Below are 17,395 nucleotides of genomic sequence, written 5' to 3' on the forward strand. Positions count from 1 at the left end.
ATCCAGGTGCTGACCACGCCAGGGCTGGGCGTCTTCCTCACCTCGGTGTCCCTCCCCAGCACTCTGCCCAGGGCCCGGAGGTGCTCACTGAACCCCCGCTGGGTCCTGCTGCCGTGGTGAGCACTGAGCAAGCCTCCCTGGGCCTGCACCCCGCCTCATTAGTAATGATTAGTATCGACCTGTGCCTCGCGGCAGGTCCCTGAAGAGTCAGGTCCCAGGGAGCCGCCCTCGGGCAGCCAGGGCAGCCACCCTCTTAGTGGAGATTCATGTGTCCCCTTGCCTGAGGACAGAGGCCCTCCGTGGGGTCAGTGGGAGGCTTGTTAGATGGTAACGTCACCAACTAGAAGTCACCGCGCACAGTGGCTCTGGCCTGACGGCCTGGGCTGCTTCCTGGTGCTGCCCCCCTGACAGGCTCCTGTGACCCTCCGACAGGAGAGGGCCGCAGGGTGGCTTTCTCCTCCTGGAGCAAGTGGCCTTGGGTGAAAGCTCCCCGGGTTCCCAGCCTTCCGCGGGCCGTGCCCAGGGGGAGGCTAAGTGTGAGGGCACCGGGGTCAAGAGACTCAGAGACTCCAGGGGAGGACAGGGAGCGGGTGGCACCGCCACAGTGTGTCACAGCCAGGCCCTCGCGTCCCTGGGAGCAGACCTGCTCATCGTCCCAGAGCCGTGGCCGTGCTGCACCTGGACACAGCAACAGCCCCCGCTGCCCCTTCTCTCCTCCCATCCAGCAGGACCGCCACAGCCTCAGGGGCCTTGGTGCAAATTGAAAAGGGCGTCCCTTCCCCCAAACAGGTCACTGTCATCCACTGGAGAGTTGCCGTGATGCACCAGTTTCATTAGCCTGATAAACTGCAGCTGGGCGTGGCGGCACACGCCTGTGATACCAGCAGGAGGATCGCGAGTTCAAAGCCAGCCTCAGCAGTGGCGAGGCAACTCAGGGAGACCCTGTCCCTAAATAAAACACAAAATAGGGCTGGGGTGTGGTCAGGGGTCGAGTGCCCCTGAGTTCAATCCCCGGGACCAAAATAACCAATCAATCAATCAATCAATAAAAGAATGATAACTGCCTTCTGCTGAAGACGTCTTCTAGGAAATGTTCACCTCCATGAGGTCAGTGACATGAACAGGCTCCTCAGATGGAGTGCCCTTGTGCAGTATGTAACCTGAACAACCATACCCAGCACCCCTGCTTCTACATTCGAGATTTGTTCCTCTCACACCAGTGCCAAGTCAGAGTTCTTGGCACAGCTTTGGGGAGTGCCTGCTACCCTGCCATGCTACTTGTCCTAGCCACTGGGACAGCACTGCCCAGGACACAGGGTCCTTTGAGGAGGTGAGCCGGGCCAGCAGAGGAAGCAGAAGCCGTCAAGAGGTGGTGACTGGAGCGGTGCAGGCAGAGGAGCGGCGACAGATGCCAGCCTCCAGCATTCTGTGCTGGTGGGTCCTTGGGACAAACCCAACCTGAGCAGCCCTAGGGGGGCTCTGGCCATGGGCTCCAAGTCACCTCCAGAGCCGAGACTCAGGGGGGTCTGCAACGACCCAGAATAGGCAGGGTCTGGGCAGCCTCAGCATTCTGAAGATGGGGTCCTCAGGTCCATGCAGGAGTCTAGCACATGACAAAGGTGACACTTGGTGGCATTGAGGAGGGATCATCAGTAAATACCTGACAGTAGAAAAAGGACTCATTCTAAGCCAGGTGTGGTAGCACAGACCTGTAATCCCGCGGCTCAGGAGGCTGAGGCAGGAGGACCACGCGTTCAAAGCCAGCCTCAGCAACTTAGTGAGGCCCTAAGCAACTTAACGAGACCCTGTCCCTAAATAAAGTATAAAAAGGACTGGGACGTGGCTCAGTGGTTAAGCGCCCTGGGTTCAATCCCCGGTACAAAAAAAAAAAGACTCATTCTAACCCCTACCTCCCTCCTTTCATGGAAAGGAATCCAGGTGAACACACCAAAGATAGAACTTTTTTTCTTTTTTGCCAAGTTGGAATTAAGCCCAGAGCCTCGTGCTCCACCGCTGAGCTACAGCCCCGCCCAGCCCTGACCGCTCCCCCCAGTCCTGGGATGGCACCCCGGGCCACTGCATGCTGACAGGTGCCCTTCCACTGAGCTGCATCCTCAGAACGTTTTACTTCCTATTTTGAGACAGGGTCTCTTTAGGTTGTCCAGGACGGCCTTGGACTTGTGATCCTCCTGCCTCGGTTTCCCGGGTAACTGGGATCTTGGGCAGGTCCCACCTCACCAAACCAGAAATATTTTTCTTTTCTTTCTTTCTTTTCTTTTCCTTTTTTTTTTAACAGTACCTTTATTTTATTTATTTATTTTGCGTGAGGCTGAGGATTGGACCCAGACACATGCTAGGCAAGCGCTCTGCCACTGAGCTACAGCCCAGCCCAGAAATTTTTCTTAAAAGTGCAATTCAGCTTGTCCTTATTCGAAGCTTCAGGGCTTTGTGACTGAAGACTGGGGACAGTGACTCTGATTCCCTTGTCTTCCAGTGAGGAAGGAGACCCCAACAAGACCTTGGCGGACCACAGGAGCCTGTGGGTGAGAGTAAGCCACCCGGGGTGAGACTCTAGGGAGTGGTGGGGCTTGGGGAGCTGGGAGCTCGAGTTCTGTCAAAGGTGGTGGCCGTTCCTTAGCCCAGGGGGGAGCCCGGGGAATCCAGATCCTGCAGTTATTTCCACAAAAGTGGAGAGCTGGTTGGTCATTTTCTGGGGCTTATTTCTTTTTGTGGAGAAGCTGAACACTTCCTGGGTATCCAGTTTGCCCCTGGAGGAGGTAGGGGCTGTAATCCGACTGGGCAGAGCAGGTCAGGGGCCAGGTCAGGGGCAAGGTCAGGGGCGGCTGCCTGCCCTCTGTGACGTCACTCCACCAGGGTCCCTCCCTGCGGTGTTTCCAGCTCTCTCCCAGCCCCTCCCAGGGCACACAGCTGGCTTTTGTCCCCTCCAGCTGTCCTGCCCACCCTCTCGTCCCAGCCCGTTCATTCTGCAGGCCCCGGGCTCTGCCTTGAACTCTCGGGGTTGCTGGCCTTTGTGACCGCACCCCCAAGCCTCAAGGACACTCTGTCTTCTGACTGTTCCTCCCCAGTGTCCCTCTGCTTCTTGAATCTCAGATTCCAGTGTCCCCAGGGTTCCCTCTTCTTGTCCTCGTTCTGCACCCTGGTCCCAAGTGACTTTGTTTGGTCTGTGGACGGTGGTGTAGAGCCCCAGACCTGACTTCAGGTCCTCGTCCTGCCACCTAAGGCTTTTTAAGGTCCCATTTCCTCGGATGCCGTCAGGACAATGCCACTTCTCTTACTCTTGCCCACCTGTGCTGAGAATAATGGGAGCTGGCGCTGCCAGGGCCGTGCATGGGGAGAGTTTGGTCCGTGTGAACTCTCGCCGATGAGTGGACGCGGTGGTCACCTGGGGACTGATCTGCTGGGCTCAGCCAGCTCACAAAGCAGCCAGGCTGATTTTCCCCAGACACAAGCTGTACCATGGCGCAGACTTCTCACTGCTGTTAGGTCAGGGTCAGGTTCCAGGCTGTGGCCTGCCAGCCCTGGGTGGCTGATCCCTGTCCTTGGGCCATCACCTGGAAAGCCCTCTGAGACCTCTGTCATCATTATAAAGCTTGTTGCAAATGCTCCATGTGACCTATGCTATCCCCCTCCCACCCCGTGCTACAGTGGGTTGGTGTCCACCTCCGAAGTATCTCCCTCCATCCTTCCCTCCTAAAAATAATATTCTACAGACCAGAAGGTCAGGAGGGATCGGAGCGGTCACCTGGTCTTCCAGCTGGAAATGTCACCAATTAGATTTAACTGGGTCACAAAATTATTCCCTTAAAGAGCAAAGTAGTGCAGTCAAGAAGAACAGAAAGGACACACGTTTCAGAGTAAGGCAGACTTGGGTCCCACTGTGCGCCTCTCTGCTGCCCAACTCCGTGTCTCAAAGACGTTATGAATCTTTCTAGGTCTTTGCTTTCTTTTTCTTCTTTTTTTTAATACCCGGGACTGAACCCAGGGGCCCTTAACTACTGAGCCACATCCTCCCGTTTTCAAATATTTTATGTAGCAACAGGGTCTCTCTGAGTTGGTTAGGGCCTCACTAAGTTGTTGATGCTGGCTTTGAACTTGTGATCTTCCTGCCTCAGCCTCCAGAGTCGCTGAGGCATGTGCCACCATGCCCTGATTAGGTCTTGGTTTCCTCATCTATAAAATTAGGATAATGGTGACTAGCAAACAGGGACACTGAATTAGACTGTGTTTGGCCAGTGTTTGGCGTGTAGTATGTGCTCAATGAAGGCGGCTCTGGGGTGTGGTCCTGCCTGGGTGGTGGGAGGGAGATCATCTTGATTCCCAGGCCAGGCCAGCCCTTGGGGAGTGATTCCTAAGACCCTGGAACACACAGTCATTAAGCCTCCTTCAGGCCTCTATCTGGGACCCTCCCTTCCCCACAGGTCCCAGGGGCTCACAGTCTCCCCGGGGCTGCAGTCACAGGAAGTCCCCTCCCCCACCTAGTGGAGACTGGAAAGTGGCCTTCTCCCAGGGATTTGGAATCCCCGGAACAGGCTCCTAAATAGTGTGGAGCAGGATGGTGGCAGGGCCATTGCTGGGGCAGAAGCCAGAAGCCATTGGCTCTTCTCTATCATAGCCACAGTAGCAAATTCTGCCTCCCTGCCTCCAAGTACTCTCCAGAGCTGACCCCTTCTCCCTGCACCGCCCCTTTCTGGCCTGAATGCCATCCTCTCTTCCAGGGGTTTGGCAATGCTCTCTTGAGGGGCCCCCTGCTCAGCCCCGGCTCCTTTCCATTACTCTCCCTCCAGGTTGACCCTGTTGAACGGGAAGCCAGGTCCCATTGCCCCAGTTCCAAACCTGCTCACCTGCGTCTCCCTCCCCTGTCCCATAAGGACCTCTCTTGGCCCCTCTGCTGCTCCAGAACAATTCAAGTTTAAGGGCCCCACTGGGAGCCTCCACCCGGAAGGCTCTTCCCTGGAGAGTTGTCCCTGTTATTAGGAGGGCCTTTCTGGATCTCTCCCTCCTGACCACTGGCTGGCTGGCTCACTGCCTCCTCAGGCCCTCTTCCTCCTGTCCTTGTCCGCCTACATATGTGGGGTGTGTGTGCCTGTGTGTGTTTTAGTGACGCTGGGAAATGAACCCAGGGGCACGGTACCACTGGGATACATCCCCAATCCTTTTTATTTATTTTAATTTTGAGACAAGTTCTTGGTAAGTTTACAAGGCTGGCCTCAATTTTGCTATCCTCCTGCCTCAGCCTCCTGGGTAGCTGGTATTACAGGAGTGCACTAACAGAGCACTGCCATCTCCCAGCTCTTGAGATAGCAGTTTCCTTTGGGGCCACAGCAGGGCCTAGCTCCTTAGAGGTCCAGGATTTGTGGCTTGAAAGAATGAATAAGTCGACAACTACCTGTAATTCCCCAAGTCTCTCCTGCTGAACAGTTTAATCCCAACAGCCTAGGTGCCGAGAAAGGTTAGGAGACTTGTCAGAGAGCCACTCGCCTGAGTCCCAAACCCCAAGCATCCCTGGCTGGGGGAGGCACTGGGGGCTGGGCTCACAGATTCTGGAGGGACACGGCCACCAACCCGAAGTACAGTGAGAGACAGAAGCAGATGGATGAAGAACACGAAACAGGTGCGGAGAAAGGGGTTCACTGTTGGACAAAGAGCGGTGCAGGCATCTGGGGGCCCAGAAACAACCTGAGGGTTGGAGGAAGGGGCTGGAAAAGGCCGGGACATTTGAGGTAGACCTGGAAGCAAGGGCTGGAGTTTGCCCGGAGACAAGAGGCCCAGGAGGCGGGGCCGACATGGAGGGATCAAAGGAAGCGATCTGAGAAAGTGGGTTTGGAAGAGAAGCCAGAGAGGGTATAAGGGTGTCAGAGTCCCTCAGAGCCCGGGCCCAAGGTCAGCAGTCAGCGCAGGGGGCTGGCCAGAGCCCGTGGCGGCTAGGGGCTGGCAGGAGGTGGCCGGTCTAACAGTCTGAGGGCGACACCCGCAATCACTCCCCACCACACACTCTGGGAATCCGCGGGGCCCACCGCCGCCCCAAGAACGCCGGGGGCGGGGCCCGCAGATTTCTGCAGGCCCGTCCCTAGGTGAAGTCACCCACGGAGGCGGGGCTCGGTGAAGTGGGCGGAGCCCCACGCGAGGGGCGGGGCCCGACGGAGCCCTCGGCCCCGCCTCGGGAGGGAGGCAGTGGAGAGAAGACCGGAAGTCCGCCCGCTCCTGGCTCCCCTCAGTCCCTCCCTCGGCTCGGTGCGCAAGGTCGCGCCCCGGAAGTAAAGGGGCCATGTTGATGGGTGACCCCGAGAGAGGTACCGGGCCAGTGGCGAGTCCTGAGGAGTGGTAGCGCGCGGCCCGCGGTGAGTGAGAGCAGGCGTAGGGGCCGCCGGGGGCTGCCTCCGGCCCAGCCCGCCCTGAGCCTCCCCCCGGCCTCTCGGTGGCTCGTCCCGCCTCATCTCCCGGGTCCTCCAGGGGTCTCGGCGTCGGGGGAGCGAGCGTGGACCGGCGGGGCCGCCGCGCGTCGCCCGGCGCCCTTCAGGAGCAGCCCGCGGGTTGGTGGCTCTCTTCATCGGGCACCTCCCGTTTCCTGCGGCTTGTCCCGGGGCCCTCGGGGTCGCGGGGGTGCCTCTGCAGCTGAGGGAAAGGGGACAGCGACGGTGGCTGGCCCGAGCGCGCTGGGAGGTCGGCCAGGCTGGGCTGTGGTCGACTCGCCGTGGGCCCCAAGTCCAGATCGCCCCTCAGCCCCGCCGCTCCCCCGTGTCTGACACGCGAGGTCGTTCCTTCCGCGGAGGCACGTCGCGAACCCCGAGGTCGGGCGGGTTGAGCCGGGCAGTGCCGGCGCTGCGCTGGGGAAGTTCAGGGCGCCCCGAGAGCCTCGCAGGCCTCCCTGCACAGCTGTGGGTCCTGGGCGAGCCACTTCCTCCGGGAGCTCCGCAGCCTCCACTTACACGGGATAACGTGACACTGGGGTTGCTGAGGGAGAGGGGCCCGAGTGGGAGGTGCTTAGAACATGCCGGGTGGAGAGTCGGGATCACTTGTTAGGAACGCTGACCACCTCCTGGCTCTCAGTTTAGGTGTAATAATGGATGACAAAGCACTTTACTCCATCCCTGTGTGGGGCTTCTTGTTACTGTGGTCCGTGTGTAACTAGTGTGTCAGGGACCATCAGCCTGGAGGTGGCACCGTGGTAGCTGTCCTGATAGGCTCTGTGTGTGCCGAGAGCTGCTGTAAACATACTCACACACTTTTAAGTCATTTAATACTCAGACCAACCATCTGGGCAAAAATGGTCTCTCCTCACTAACAGATGAGGAACTAGGCAAACAGAGAGGTTAGGGAACTTTGTCCAGGTCATGCTGCTCATAAGTGGTGGGCCCAGGACTCAAGTGTGGCTGAGTCCTTACCATCAACTACGCTAGACCATGGCCATCTACTTAACAGGTGCTTTACATGGCAGTTCTCAAAATAACCTTATGTGGTAGGTACTGGTACCATAATAGCATCATCTCCATTTCATAAGTGAAGAAGCTGATGCTCAGAGGGGCAAGTATTTTACCTAGAGTCATATAGCAAGTAAGTGGCAGAGCAATATTCCAGCCCAGGCACAGACCAGGATCTGAGCCCTGGTGAGCCACACTCTGGACTTCCCCAGGAGGTAGTGTTGGGAGGCTGAAGTCCAATCCTAGCCCTGCCACAAGTCACAGTGTAACCTTGGAAGTCCGAATCTTGGATTGAAAACCTGATCTCGCCGGGAGTGGTGGTACACTACTTTTGTCCCAGCTGCTTGGGAAGCCAAGGAGGGAGGATCACAGGCTGGAGGCTGGTTTGGACAACACAGTGAGACCCCATACATAGTCTCTGTATGCTCTGCTGTCATTAATTCTGATTCTAGGCTTTTATATCTTCCCTCTGCTTAGAGTGTGACGCCCAACCCCTAAAGTCCCCCATGGCCCCGTGGAGCCGAGAGGCGGTGCTGAGTCTCTATCGGGCTCTGCTGCGCCAGGGCCGAGAACTTCGCTACACTGATAGAGACTTCTACTTTGCCTCCATCCGCCGTGAGTTCCGGAAAAATCAGAAGCTAGAGAATCCTGAGGCCCGGGAGAAGCAGCTGGAGAAGGGCCTCGTCTTCCTCCGCAGCAAACTAGGGGGGCTTATTTAGGATCCTCTCTTTCCCCTCCCACTCTAATTTCAAGGGAAAGAGGACAAAGGTGCCTTCTGTAGACATTCCTGCTCTCTTCCAGCCCCTCCTCACAGATGCATTAAGACTCCTCAGGTAGGTCCTTGTTCCTGTAGGTTTCTTTCTTCTTCTTCTTCTTTTTTTTTCTAATATGGGGGACCAGGAAAGGAAGAACCTTTCCTTTGTGACCAGAGCCCGCCCTTTGATCCTTTGAAATCAGTGGAGGAAATGGACAAGTTAATAGAAGTGGGTTCTCTTATTGAGAAAAACAGGACCTGAGTTTCAAGTCCCACCAGAACCATTTTATCACAACTTTATTTCATAGAACACTTTATATATAAAAATGTTAGGAAAGACGTTGGTTAATACCATTTGAGTTCAGCTTCAAGCTCACCTGTTCTTCAGTTAGATTTAGGTATACTGTGGGTCAGATCATGCTCTGGAAGATAGCTGTTCTGTTACAAGACAATTTATAAAGCAAGCATAGCATACAGACTGCAGAGTTCAAAGATTGAGATTTAAATCCTGGCACTGCTGCTAATGACTGTGAGGCTTAGGGCATGTCACTAAACTGTTCTAGGCCTTCATTTCCTCATTTGTAAAGTGCAAATAATAGTACCTCCCTCTTTAGGTTCCATGAGAATTGAATGAGTGCGCACACAGCACTGGGGATGCTATTGTGAGGGGTGTGCTAGCTGTCTTTAGCTCTCCCAGTGTTATTAAGAAGTCCCACTGCAGTATAGTGATCATATTTAATTCAGCAGCCTTTCCGGTAGGCCTTGTATAGCCCTGGCATTCTGGTGGGCTCTGGGGAGAGAGATTAATGATACGGCCCATCAAGGAACTCACTCTAAGGAGATCGGTGGGAAGTAATTCTAATGTAAGCAGCTCTATCCTTGAGGGTTGTAGGAAGAGTTGTGGAGACAGTGAAGGCACAGCTCTGCCTTGGGCTGTGTGGTGGGAGGGGATCCCAGGTGGCTATAGAAAAGAGGACATTTGAGGTGTACCTTATATGAGAAATAGAAACTCATCAGACAGGGGGATGAGAATAAGCAGGTGCCTGGACATGGGAACTGCATTTCGTAATGGCTAGAAACATCTGTAAGGCACGTGGCTGGAGTTGAGGCTGGGCCAGATCTGGAAGAACATTGTTAAGGACTGTGATGGGACCATCACAGCTTTGTAAGAATGCAGTGACATTTGTGTCTTGGAGCATGCCAGGGTGATGTGGAGAGTAAACTGGAGAGAGAAAACAGAGGCACTGAATCTGGCCAGATGGATTAAACGGCTAAGGTTGTGGTGGATGGTTAAATACAAATACAGCATGTACAACCGGGGCAGCGCAGTCAGTTGGCTGAGGCAGGAGGAGACAGAATGAAGGGTAGCTGTGGTCTAAGGCTTATCAGTTGGGTAGAAGGTGCTGTTTTGGGTAGAGATGGAAATCAGGAGGAGGAGCCTTATGTAATGACTTTTGGTTCTCATTAGCCATGTACATTGATTGGCAGAACTGCCTTTGGTAATACAAGGTCAGGGGTTGGATGATGCCCCTGGGAGCCTGCTTGCACAGGGAGGGGTAGTGGATATGGAAGGGAAATAGCAAATTATTAAAGCCTCTGTGTTCCTATTCTGTTTTGACTCTGAGCTACACTATATCTTGCTATCACAACCCACTCAAAAAAAAAAAAAAAAAGAAAACCTTCAGGTTAAGAGGGGTTCCTTATGGTTCATTTATACAATGGATATTCACTATGTTAAAAATTGTACCCTAAGTCTGGGCGCCATGGTTCATGCATGTGATCCCAGCAGCTTGGGAGGCTGGGGCAGGAGGATCATGAGTTCAAAGCCAGCCTCAGCAAAAGCAAGGTGCTAAGCAACTCAGTAAGACCCTGTCTCTAAATAAAATATAAAAAAGGGATGGGAGTGTGGCTCAGTGGCTGAGTGCCCCCACCCCCCGCTGCAAAAAAAAAAAAAAAAAAGATTGCATCCTAAGGACACAGCAGTGAATGTTCCCAAGAAAGCTGGTGGTCTAGTAGGTAATAGAAGAGATGTGAACAAGGTGGAGTTTGGAAACTGTTTGGGTCTCCCATAGATTAGTTCTCCCTAGCAGCATAAGCCTTAGGTTCAAATCCTGGTGCACAATTTATTGGTGTGGTATGTTACCATGGGCCAGTTATTTAGCATCTGCCTCATTTTTTTCATCTTTAAATTGGAGATAACAGTATTACTGACCTCATAGGATTGTTGTTGTGAAGAATTAGTGTGTGTAAAGTGCCCAGCACAAGGGCTCACTTTCCTATCCATCACAAAGCATCATGAGGGACACTCTAGGAAAACACAGATCAACAAGACAAAAGCATAATAGATTAATCAAAGTTTTATATGTGCACAGGAGCCTTCATAAGGAAGGCCCAAAGACCCAGGTTAAATTACCCGTTTTTATGCTTAGGTTCTTGGAAGTGTGAATAGCTGTGCAGAAAAATGACTGGACAGAAAGTATGATTTACAGTGATGGATGGAGAGGGGAAGCCCAGCAAGGCTGCCTGGCCTTGTTACCTTTGGCTCCTCAGCTGTAGCATCTCCTCCTGTGGCTCTTTTATGGAATGGGAGGGGGCGTGTCTTAGGACTGTAGTCAAAAGAAGGTCAGAGAATGTTATTGCAAAAAGATGGGGGAAAGATGGAGTAATATTTTTAGGCTTTAATGCTGGCTTTTGGGTTCTGGTTTCCATGACTTGCCTTAGAGAATGAGGGGTGAGAGACAGGAGGGTGGGGAAAGGTTAGAGGGACTTTGTTCCTGAGGCTTTCACTTTGGCTGTCAGGAGCCTCCACATGCTATTAGCTCTTCTCATGTATATGCCAGACGTATTTATAAAAAAGCCTATGACTTTCAAGTAAACTAAGTTGGAAAGTTCATAGCTCTGACCTTTCAAGCTAGAATGCTGCAAGACCCATCGTCCTTACTATCTTGAGTGATGAGTGTTTCTTTACCCATTTTTGTGTCTAGGGAAACAAGTAAAACTTGCCCAAAATGTTGGCATACCTAGTCCTGGCCATCAGCTCAGAGTTCCTTTTTTTTTTTTTGTCGGGCGGGGGAGGGTACCAGGATTGAACTCAGGGACACTCAACCACTGAGCCACAAGCCAACCCTATTTTGTATTTTATTTAGAGACAGGGTCTCACTGAGTTGCTTAGTGCTTTGTTTTTGCTGAGGCCGGCTTTAAACTCATGATCCTCCTGCCTCAGCCTCTCAAGCTGCTGGGATTACCGGCATGTGCTACCATGCCTGGCTTCTTTTTTTGTTTCTTAAACTACTTAAGCATTTAAGTATACACTTCAGTAGTATTAAGCTTACGCACATTGTTGTGGAACAGATCGCCAGAACTTTTTTCATCTAGCAAATCAAACTAAACCTATTAAACAACACTGGTCCTTTAGTGCCCTAAGGAACCATGCCCCACCTCCTTGGAAGGTGGAGTTCCTCTCAGCTAGTGGGCTGCAGGTGGATTCAGCAGAACCCGAGTGCAGGATGTGCCATGGAGAGCAGTTTCACCAAACAGGTTGAATTAAGTTAGAATAAGGATGGCATCTCTTTGTAGGAGCTTGTGAACGCTCTTTCTCCTCCAGGTTACCTGATCTATGATGTCACCTGGTCCTTGGATGGGGTGGGGGCATTGCATTAGGGCAGGAGAGTCTTCAACAAGCCTGCTCTACTTAATAGTTTCAATCTGAAGCCCAGGATAGTTTCAGCATGAGTTTTAGAGGCCAGTGTAGCTCCACCTGAAAAGATGCAGATTGCCTTAGAGGACAGGTGGGACTGTCGAGTGCTTCCTGGAAACTGACCTTGTGTCCTGTAGATGGGAATCTTAAATAACTTAATGACAGCCCTCATTTGTGGAACATGTTTACAGTTTATAAAATGTTCACAGACAGCATTGCAACAGAGTTTTTTTCCTCACTGCAGCCTGTGATTTGGGGCCATGTGGGGATCATTTTCCCCTTTTCATAGCTGAGGGGTTAAGTAACCATTTGCGGTCACCCAGCTAATTAGTCAGGGCTCTAGGCAAATTCTCAGTCTCACGATTTCCTACTGTAAAGCCCATGTTTTTGTTAGAATACCATGCAATTGCTGGAATGAGTATAGTCAGAAGTATTTCTTTTTTGAGGGGCACAGAAGGAAAGGCAGGGGCATGAGATGTGACACTAGTAATATCCTGTTGTTACAGGGTATTGAGAGAAATGTGATCTGATATTGGAAGATACCACATGGTACACAATTTCATTTTTCCGGGTATTTCCTGTAATATAGGTCACAGGCAGTGGGAGAGAGCAGCAGGCTGGGAGCAGGAGTCAGGTATGGCCCACAAGGCCCTCCTTTACTAGGGAAAGGCTCAGGGCTACTTTAATCAGGATGATTCCAAGATGTAGCCCGGAAGCAAGTGTGTACTTGCCTTGCTTGAGCACCAGGCAGGAGGCCTCTTCTGGTTTGTGTCATGTACACTTTGTGACTGTGTTTTGAGTTCACAGGACATTTGAGCAGATGGCTGGTTGGTTGGTTTTGTTTTCTAGTCTACAGCTGAGACTAGAGTGTTGTGTTTTTTTTCTTGGCATTACCTGAGCTTTGGTAGTCCCACTGTGTATTTTCCCCAAGAAACAAGCATTTGTCAAGTAGCAGCATTCACAGAGTGAAAGAGATCACTTTCTCTCACATGGACTTGTAGTTGTGTTTCTATGTACAGGGTGTTTGGTCACTTTTGTGTTTATAACAAGGACTGACAGTGAACTTCATGCTCTCTGATTGCAGATCATGGGGCGTTTTACCCACAGTATACATGGTCAGTTTCCCCTCCCTTGTATCCAGTTATATCATAAGATCTGGTGCCTTTCTTTAGGCCCTAGTGCTTGAGTGCTAGAGGCAAGACCTGACCTTGACAGGAGAGCGGGCACAAGGCGCATGGTTCCTGAGGTCCCAGGTGGTGATAGCTGTGTTCTTTGTTCATTCGCAGGTGAGCAATGGCAGGCGCTGGTGAGCGCAAAGGCAAGAAGGATGACAATGGCATTGGCACAGCCATTGATTTTGTGCTCTCCAATGCCCGGCTGGTGCTGGGGGTGGGTGGAGCAGCCATGCTGGGCATCGCCACACTGGCGGTTAAGCGGGTAAGTGCACATAGCCAGGGCCAGGGGTGGGAGGCAGTAAGGCAGCCTCACAGAGCAGAGCTCAGTAGGAACAAGACTTTGATACTGCCAGTCTAACTTGGTGTTGGAATCAGATATCTGAGACCTTGAGTCTGTTTCCAGGACTCTGCCCTAAAGAAATGATTGGAAATACAAATAAATGTATCCTGGCAAGTAAAAAATTGCAAATAACTGAAGTGTCCTTTAAATTAGTGGCACTACACCAATTGCATACTTCTATTTCCCTTGCCTATTTTTTTTGTTTTTACGCATTCATCTCTACCTGTGTACTTTATATTTAGCTTGTTTGTTATGTCTTGCCTATATCTCCCTGGGAGACTGGAAACTGATGAGGGCAGGGATTTGGGCCTCTTTGGTTTGATGGTTTATTCTTGGCACCTAGAAAAATGCCCAGCATGCAGTAGCCTCCCGATAAAGTCAGCTCTCTTTATCTGTGGGTTCCACATCCACAGACACAACCAGCCACAGATTGAAAATATTTAAAATGTGTCTGGAGGGCCGGGGATGTGGCTTAGTGGTAGAGTGTTTGCCTTGCATGTGTGAGGCTCTGGTTTTGATCACTGCAAAAAAAAAAGTGTACTGAACTTGTAGAGACTTTTTTCCTGTTGTTATTCCCTAAACAATACTGTTTAAGAATATAGCATTACCATTGTATTAGATATTATAAAAAATCTGCAGATGACTTAAAGTATATAGCAAGGTATACATAGGTTAAATGCAGTGTTTTGTGCCCTCAGAGGAACTTGAGCATCAGAAGGTTTTAGAAACCTTAGGGTGTTCCCCTGGAATACCAAGGGATGATTTTTTTTTGTTGTTGTTCTAGGGATTAAACCCAAGGGCACTTTACTACTAATCTATATCCCCAGTCCTTTTCATTTTAATTTTTTAAAATATATATATTTTTTTTAGTTTTTGATGGATTTTTATTTTTTTACTTATATATGGTGCTGAGAATTGAACCGAGTGCCTTACACATTCCAGGCAGGTACTCTACACTGAGCCAAAACCCCAGCCCTTATTTTAATTTTTGGAGACAGGGTCTTGCCAAGTTGCTGAGGGTCTTGCTAAATTGCTGAGGCTGACCTCCCTCAGCCTCCTGAGTAGCTGGGATTACAGGTGTCCACTACTGTGCTTGGCACTATTTGTTAAATAAATGAATCATTGTTCAAAATCATGGTGTATTCATAATATATGAATGTATAGTCAGAAAATGTGGAAGCATCCTAGTCACATGAGGAAATGATCAAAATGATAAATGAAAAAATTCCATTTCAAAAGTACACATAAGTACATATACGTGTGGTGGTACGTGCTTGTAATCCCAGCAACTTGGGAGGCTGAGGTAGGAGGATTTAAGTTTGAGACCAATCTTAGCAATTTAGCTAGACCCTGTCTTAAAATAGAAAATAAAAAGGGCTGGGGATGTAGTTGACTGGTGGAGTGCCCCTGGGTTCAATTCCCAGTACGACATCACTGGAAAAAAACAAAGTAGTGGAGGCTGGGGATGTGGCTTGGTGGTAGAGTGCTTCCCTAGCATGTGCTAGGCTCTGAGTTCAATCCTGAGCATAGGTAAAAGAAGTAATTGGCACTTACTAGGGCCAAACTTCTGGGGAGCAGGGGATTGGAAGGAAATAGAGAAGGAAAGGCAGGTATATGTCCTGGGCCCTCTGTGCCATTTCAGATGTATGACCGGGCAATCAGTGCCCCAACCAGTCCCACCCGCCTGAGTCATTCAGGGAAAAGGAGCTGGGAAGAACCAAACTGGATGGGCTCCCCCCGACTGCTGAACAAGGACATGAAGACAGGCCTGAGCCGGTCCCTACAGACCCTTCCCACAGACTCTTTGGCCTTTGACACAGGTGAGAAGGGATGTTACCCTGCTGGAACTGCCTGTGGACCTGATCACTACTCCTTCGTTGCACAGGCATTTCTTGAGCACACTTGTGCCGGGCACCGTGTAGGTACTTGTCCTTTGTGCCCAGCCCTTCTCCTTTCTGGGGCTGAGGCAGCTGTGGACTGAGCAAGCATGGGAAGAGCTCATGTGCCTCTCTCTCTTGCCTTGGCAGATACATTCTGCCCGCCCCGGCCCAAGCCATTGGCCCGGAAGGGCCAGGTAGACTTGAAGAAGTCACGACTCCGCATGTCCCTGCAGGAGAAACTTCTTTCTTACTACCGGAACCGGGCAGCCATCCCTGCTGGAGAGCAGGCTCGGGCCAAGCAAGCTGCCGTGGACATATGTGCTGAGCTCCGGAGCTTCCTACGGGCCAAGTTGCCTGACATGCCACTTCGGGACATGTATTTGAGTGGCAGCCTCTACGATGACCTGCAGGTAACATGGTGGTTCTCACAAAGGGTGGGGCTGGGCTCTGACCAGAAGCTTCTCAGTAGTGTCATCAGTCTAGAAAGTCCTGGGCTGACCAGGCAGACTGAGGTTCTCCTGCTGTGAACCTGCTCCTGGGCAGCTTTGTTTTTGCTCACGTCATCTTTAACCTTCTCATTTTTAGTCATACTCACAATTTTGAAGAAAGTGTAAGAAAACTGCTCCTTCCTATATTCTTGTTCCCATCTCTCCTTTCCGGTTTCCTCACGACATGGATTGCTTTGGTGACATGAAAGAATTCTTGGCTTCTGTTCTTGTTGGGGAATGCAAGATGGTGCCGCTTGTGTGTGGGGAAGCATGTCCCCTGAGCAGAGTAAACCCCTCAAAACCTTTTTAATTCTGTTCTGGCAGGTGGTGACAGCCGACCACATCCAACTCATTGTTCCCCTTGTGCTGGAGCAGAACCTGTGGTCATGCATCCCTGGTGAGGACACGATCATGAACGTCCCTGGCTTCTTCCTGGTTCGTCGTGAGAATCCAGAGTACTTTCCTCGTGGTAGCAGTTACTGGGACCGCTGTGTTGTCGGGGGCTACCTCTCCCCAAAGACAGTAGCAGACACTTTTGAGAAGGTTGTGGCTGGCTCTATTAACTGGCCGGCCATTGGGTCCCTCTTGGACTATGTGATCCGGCCAGCTCCACCTCCAGAGGCCCTGACACTTGAAGTGCAGTATGAGCGGGACAAACATCTTGTCATTGACTTCTTGCCATCAGTGACCCTTGGTGACACTGTCTTGGTGGCCAGACCACACCGGCTAGCCCAGTATGACAACCTGTGGCGGCTGAGCCTGCGTCCTGCTGAGACAGCGCGTCTGCGGGCTTTGGACCAGGCTGATTCAGGCTGCCGATCGCTGTGCCTCAAGATACTCAAGGCCATATGCAAGTCCACTCCAGCTCTAGGCCCCCTCACTGCCAGCCAGCTAACCAATGTCATCCTCCACCTGGCCCAGGAGGAGGCTGACTGGTCTCCAGATATGCTAGCTGACCGTTTCCTGCAGGCTCTGAGGGGACTCATCAGCTACTTAGAGGCAGGAGTCCTGCCCAGTGCCCTAAACCCCAAGGTGAACTTATTTGCAGAGCTCACCCCTGGAGAAATAGACGAATTGGGATATACTCTCTATTGCTCATTGTCTGAGCCGGAAGTGCTGCTGCAGACGTAGGGCAGTGAAGGCCAGAGCAGGTGTTGGGCGGTCAGGCACTGGAGTCTCCGATAGAAACAGCTGGCTACATGGCTGGTGCCTCACAGGGTCCCTAGGTGCCTCCTGTCTTGCTGGCCATCTTCCTGGTCACTTCATGCTGATTAGGATGACATCTCTTCGATCTCCTATTTTCTCACCCAACCCTTTTTATTTTTGTTACCAAACACTGTGCTCCCTACTCCCCGCCTTGCTCCAGGCTGATTTTTTTTCTGGAATGAATTGAGAAGGTGCAGTGCTGGCCTGAGTTGTTGAGACCACTGGGGGTTTTGCATTTTGGCCCAGGTTTCCTTTTGCCTCTTCCTGTTCAGTGTCTTTTCTATCTTTTCCTCTTGTTCATGCCTGCCGCGTCCGGCCAAGGGAGCCGAGTCTGGCGAGGGACGGCGAGGTTAAAAGACACACAGGACACCAAGGTTCTTCATCCAGGAGTCAATAATCTTTATTGCTAACACACC

General features: G+C 51.7%; 2 protein-coding genes across 2 annotated transcripts; both read left to right on the plus strand.

Moving 5' to 3' along the window:
* The first annotated feature begins 6,205 nt into the window (after positions 1-6,205).
* On the plus strand, positions 6,206-8,158 carry LOC124082808 (mitochondrial ribosome and complex I assembly factor AltMIEF1). The gene is made up of 2 exons (XM_046429259.2): positions 6,206-6,359; positions 7,917-8,158. Exon 2 carries the CDS (start codon positions 7,946-7,948, stop codon positions 8,156-8,158), a length of 213 nt encoding a protein of 70 aa, XP_046285215.1. The 5' UTR covers positions 6,206-6,359; positions 7,917-7,945.
* Positions 8,159-13,183: 5,025 nt separating this feature from the next.
* Mief1 (mitochondrial elongation factor 1) lies at positions 13,184-17,175 on the plus strand. The gene is made up of 4 exons (XM_046429256.2): positions 13,184-13,327; positions 15,048-15,225; positions 15,433-15,695; positions 16,098-17,175. Exons 1-4 carry the CDS (start codon positions 13,184-13,186, stop codon positions 16,902-16,904), a joined length of 1,392 nt encoding a protein of 463 aa, XP_046285212.1. The 3' UTR covers positions 16,905-17,175.
* Positions 17,176-17,395: the final 220 nt, after the last annotated feature.

This window comes from Marmota monax, unplaced genomic scaffold (assembly GCF_021218885.2).
Source record: "Marmota monax isolate L192 unplaced genomic scaffold, Marmota_monax_Labrador192_F-V1.1 WCK01_AAM20220418_F8-fsc00051, whole genome shotgun sequence".
Classification (NCBI taxonomy): Eukaryota; Metazoa; Chordata; class Mammalia; order Rodentia; family Sciuridae; genus Marmota; species Marmota monax.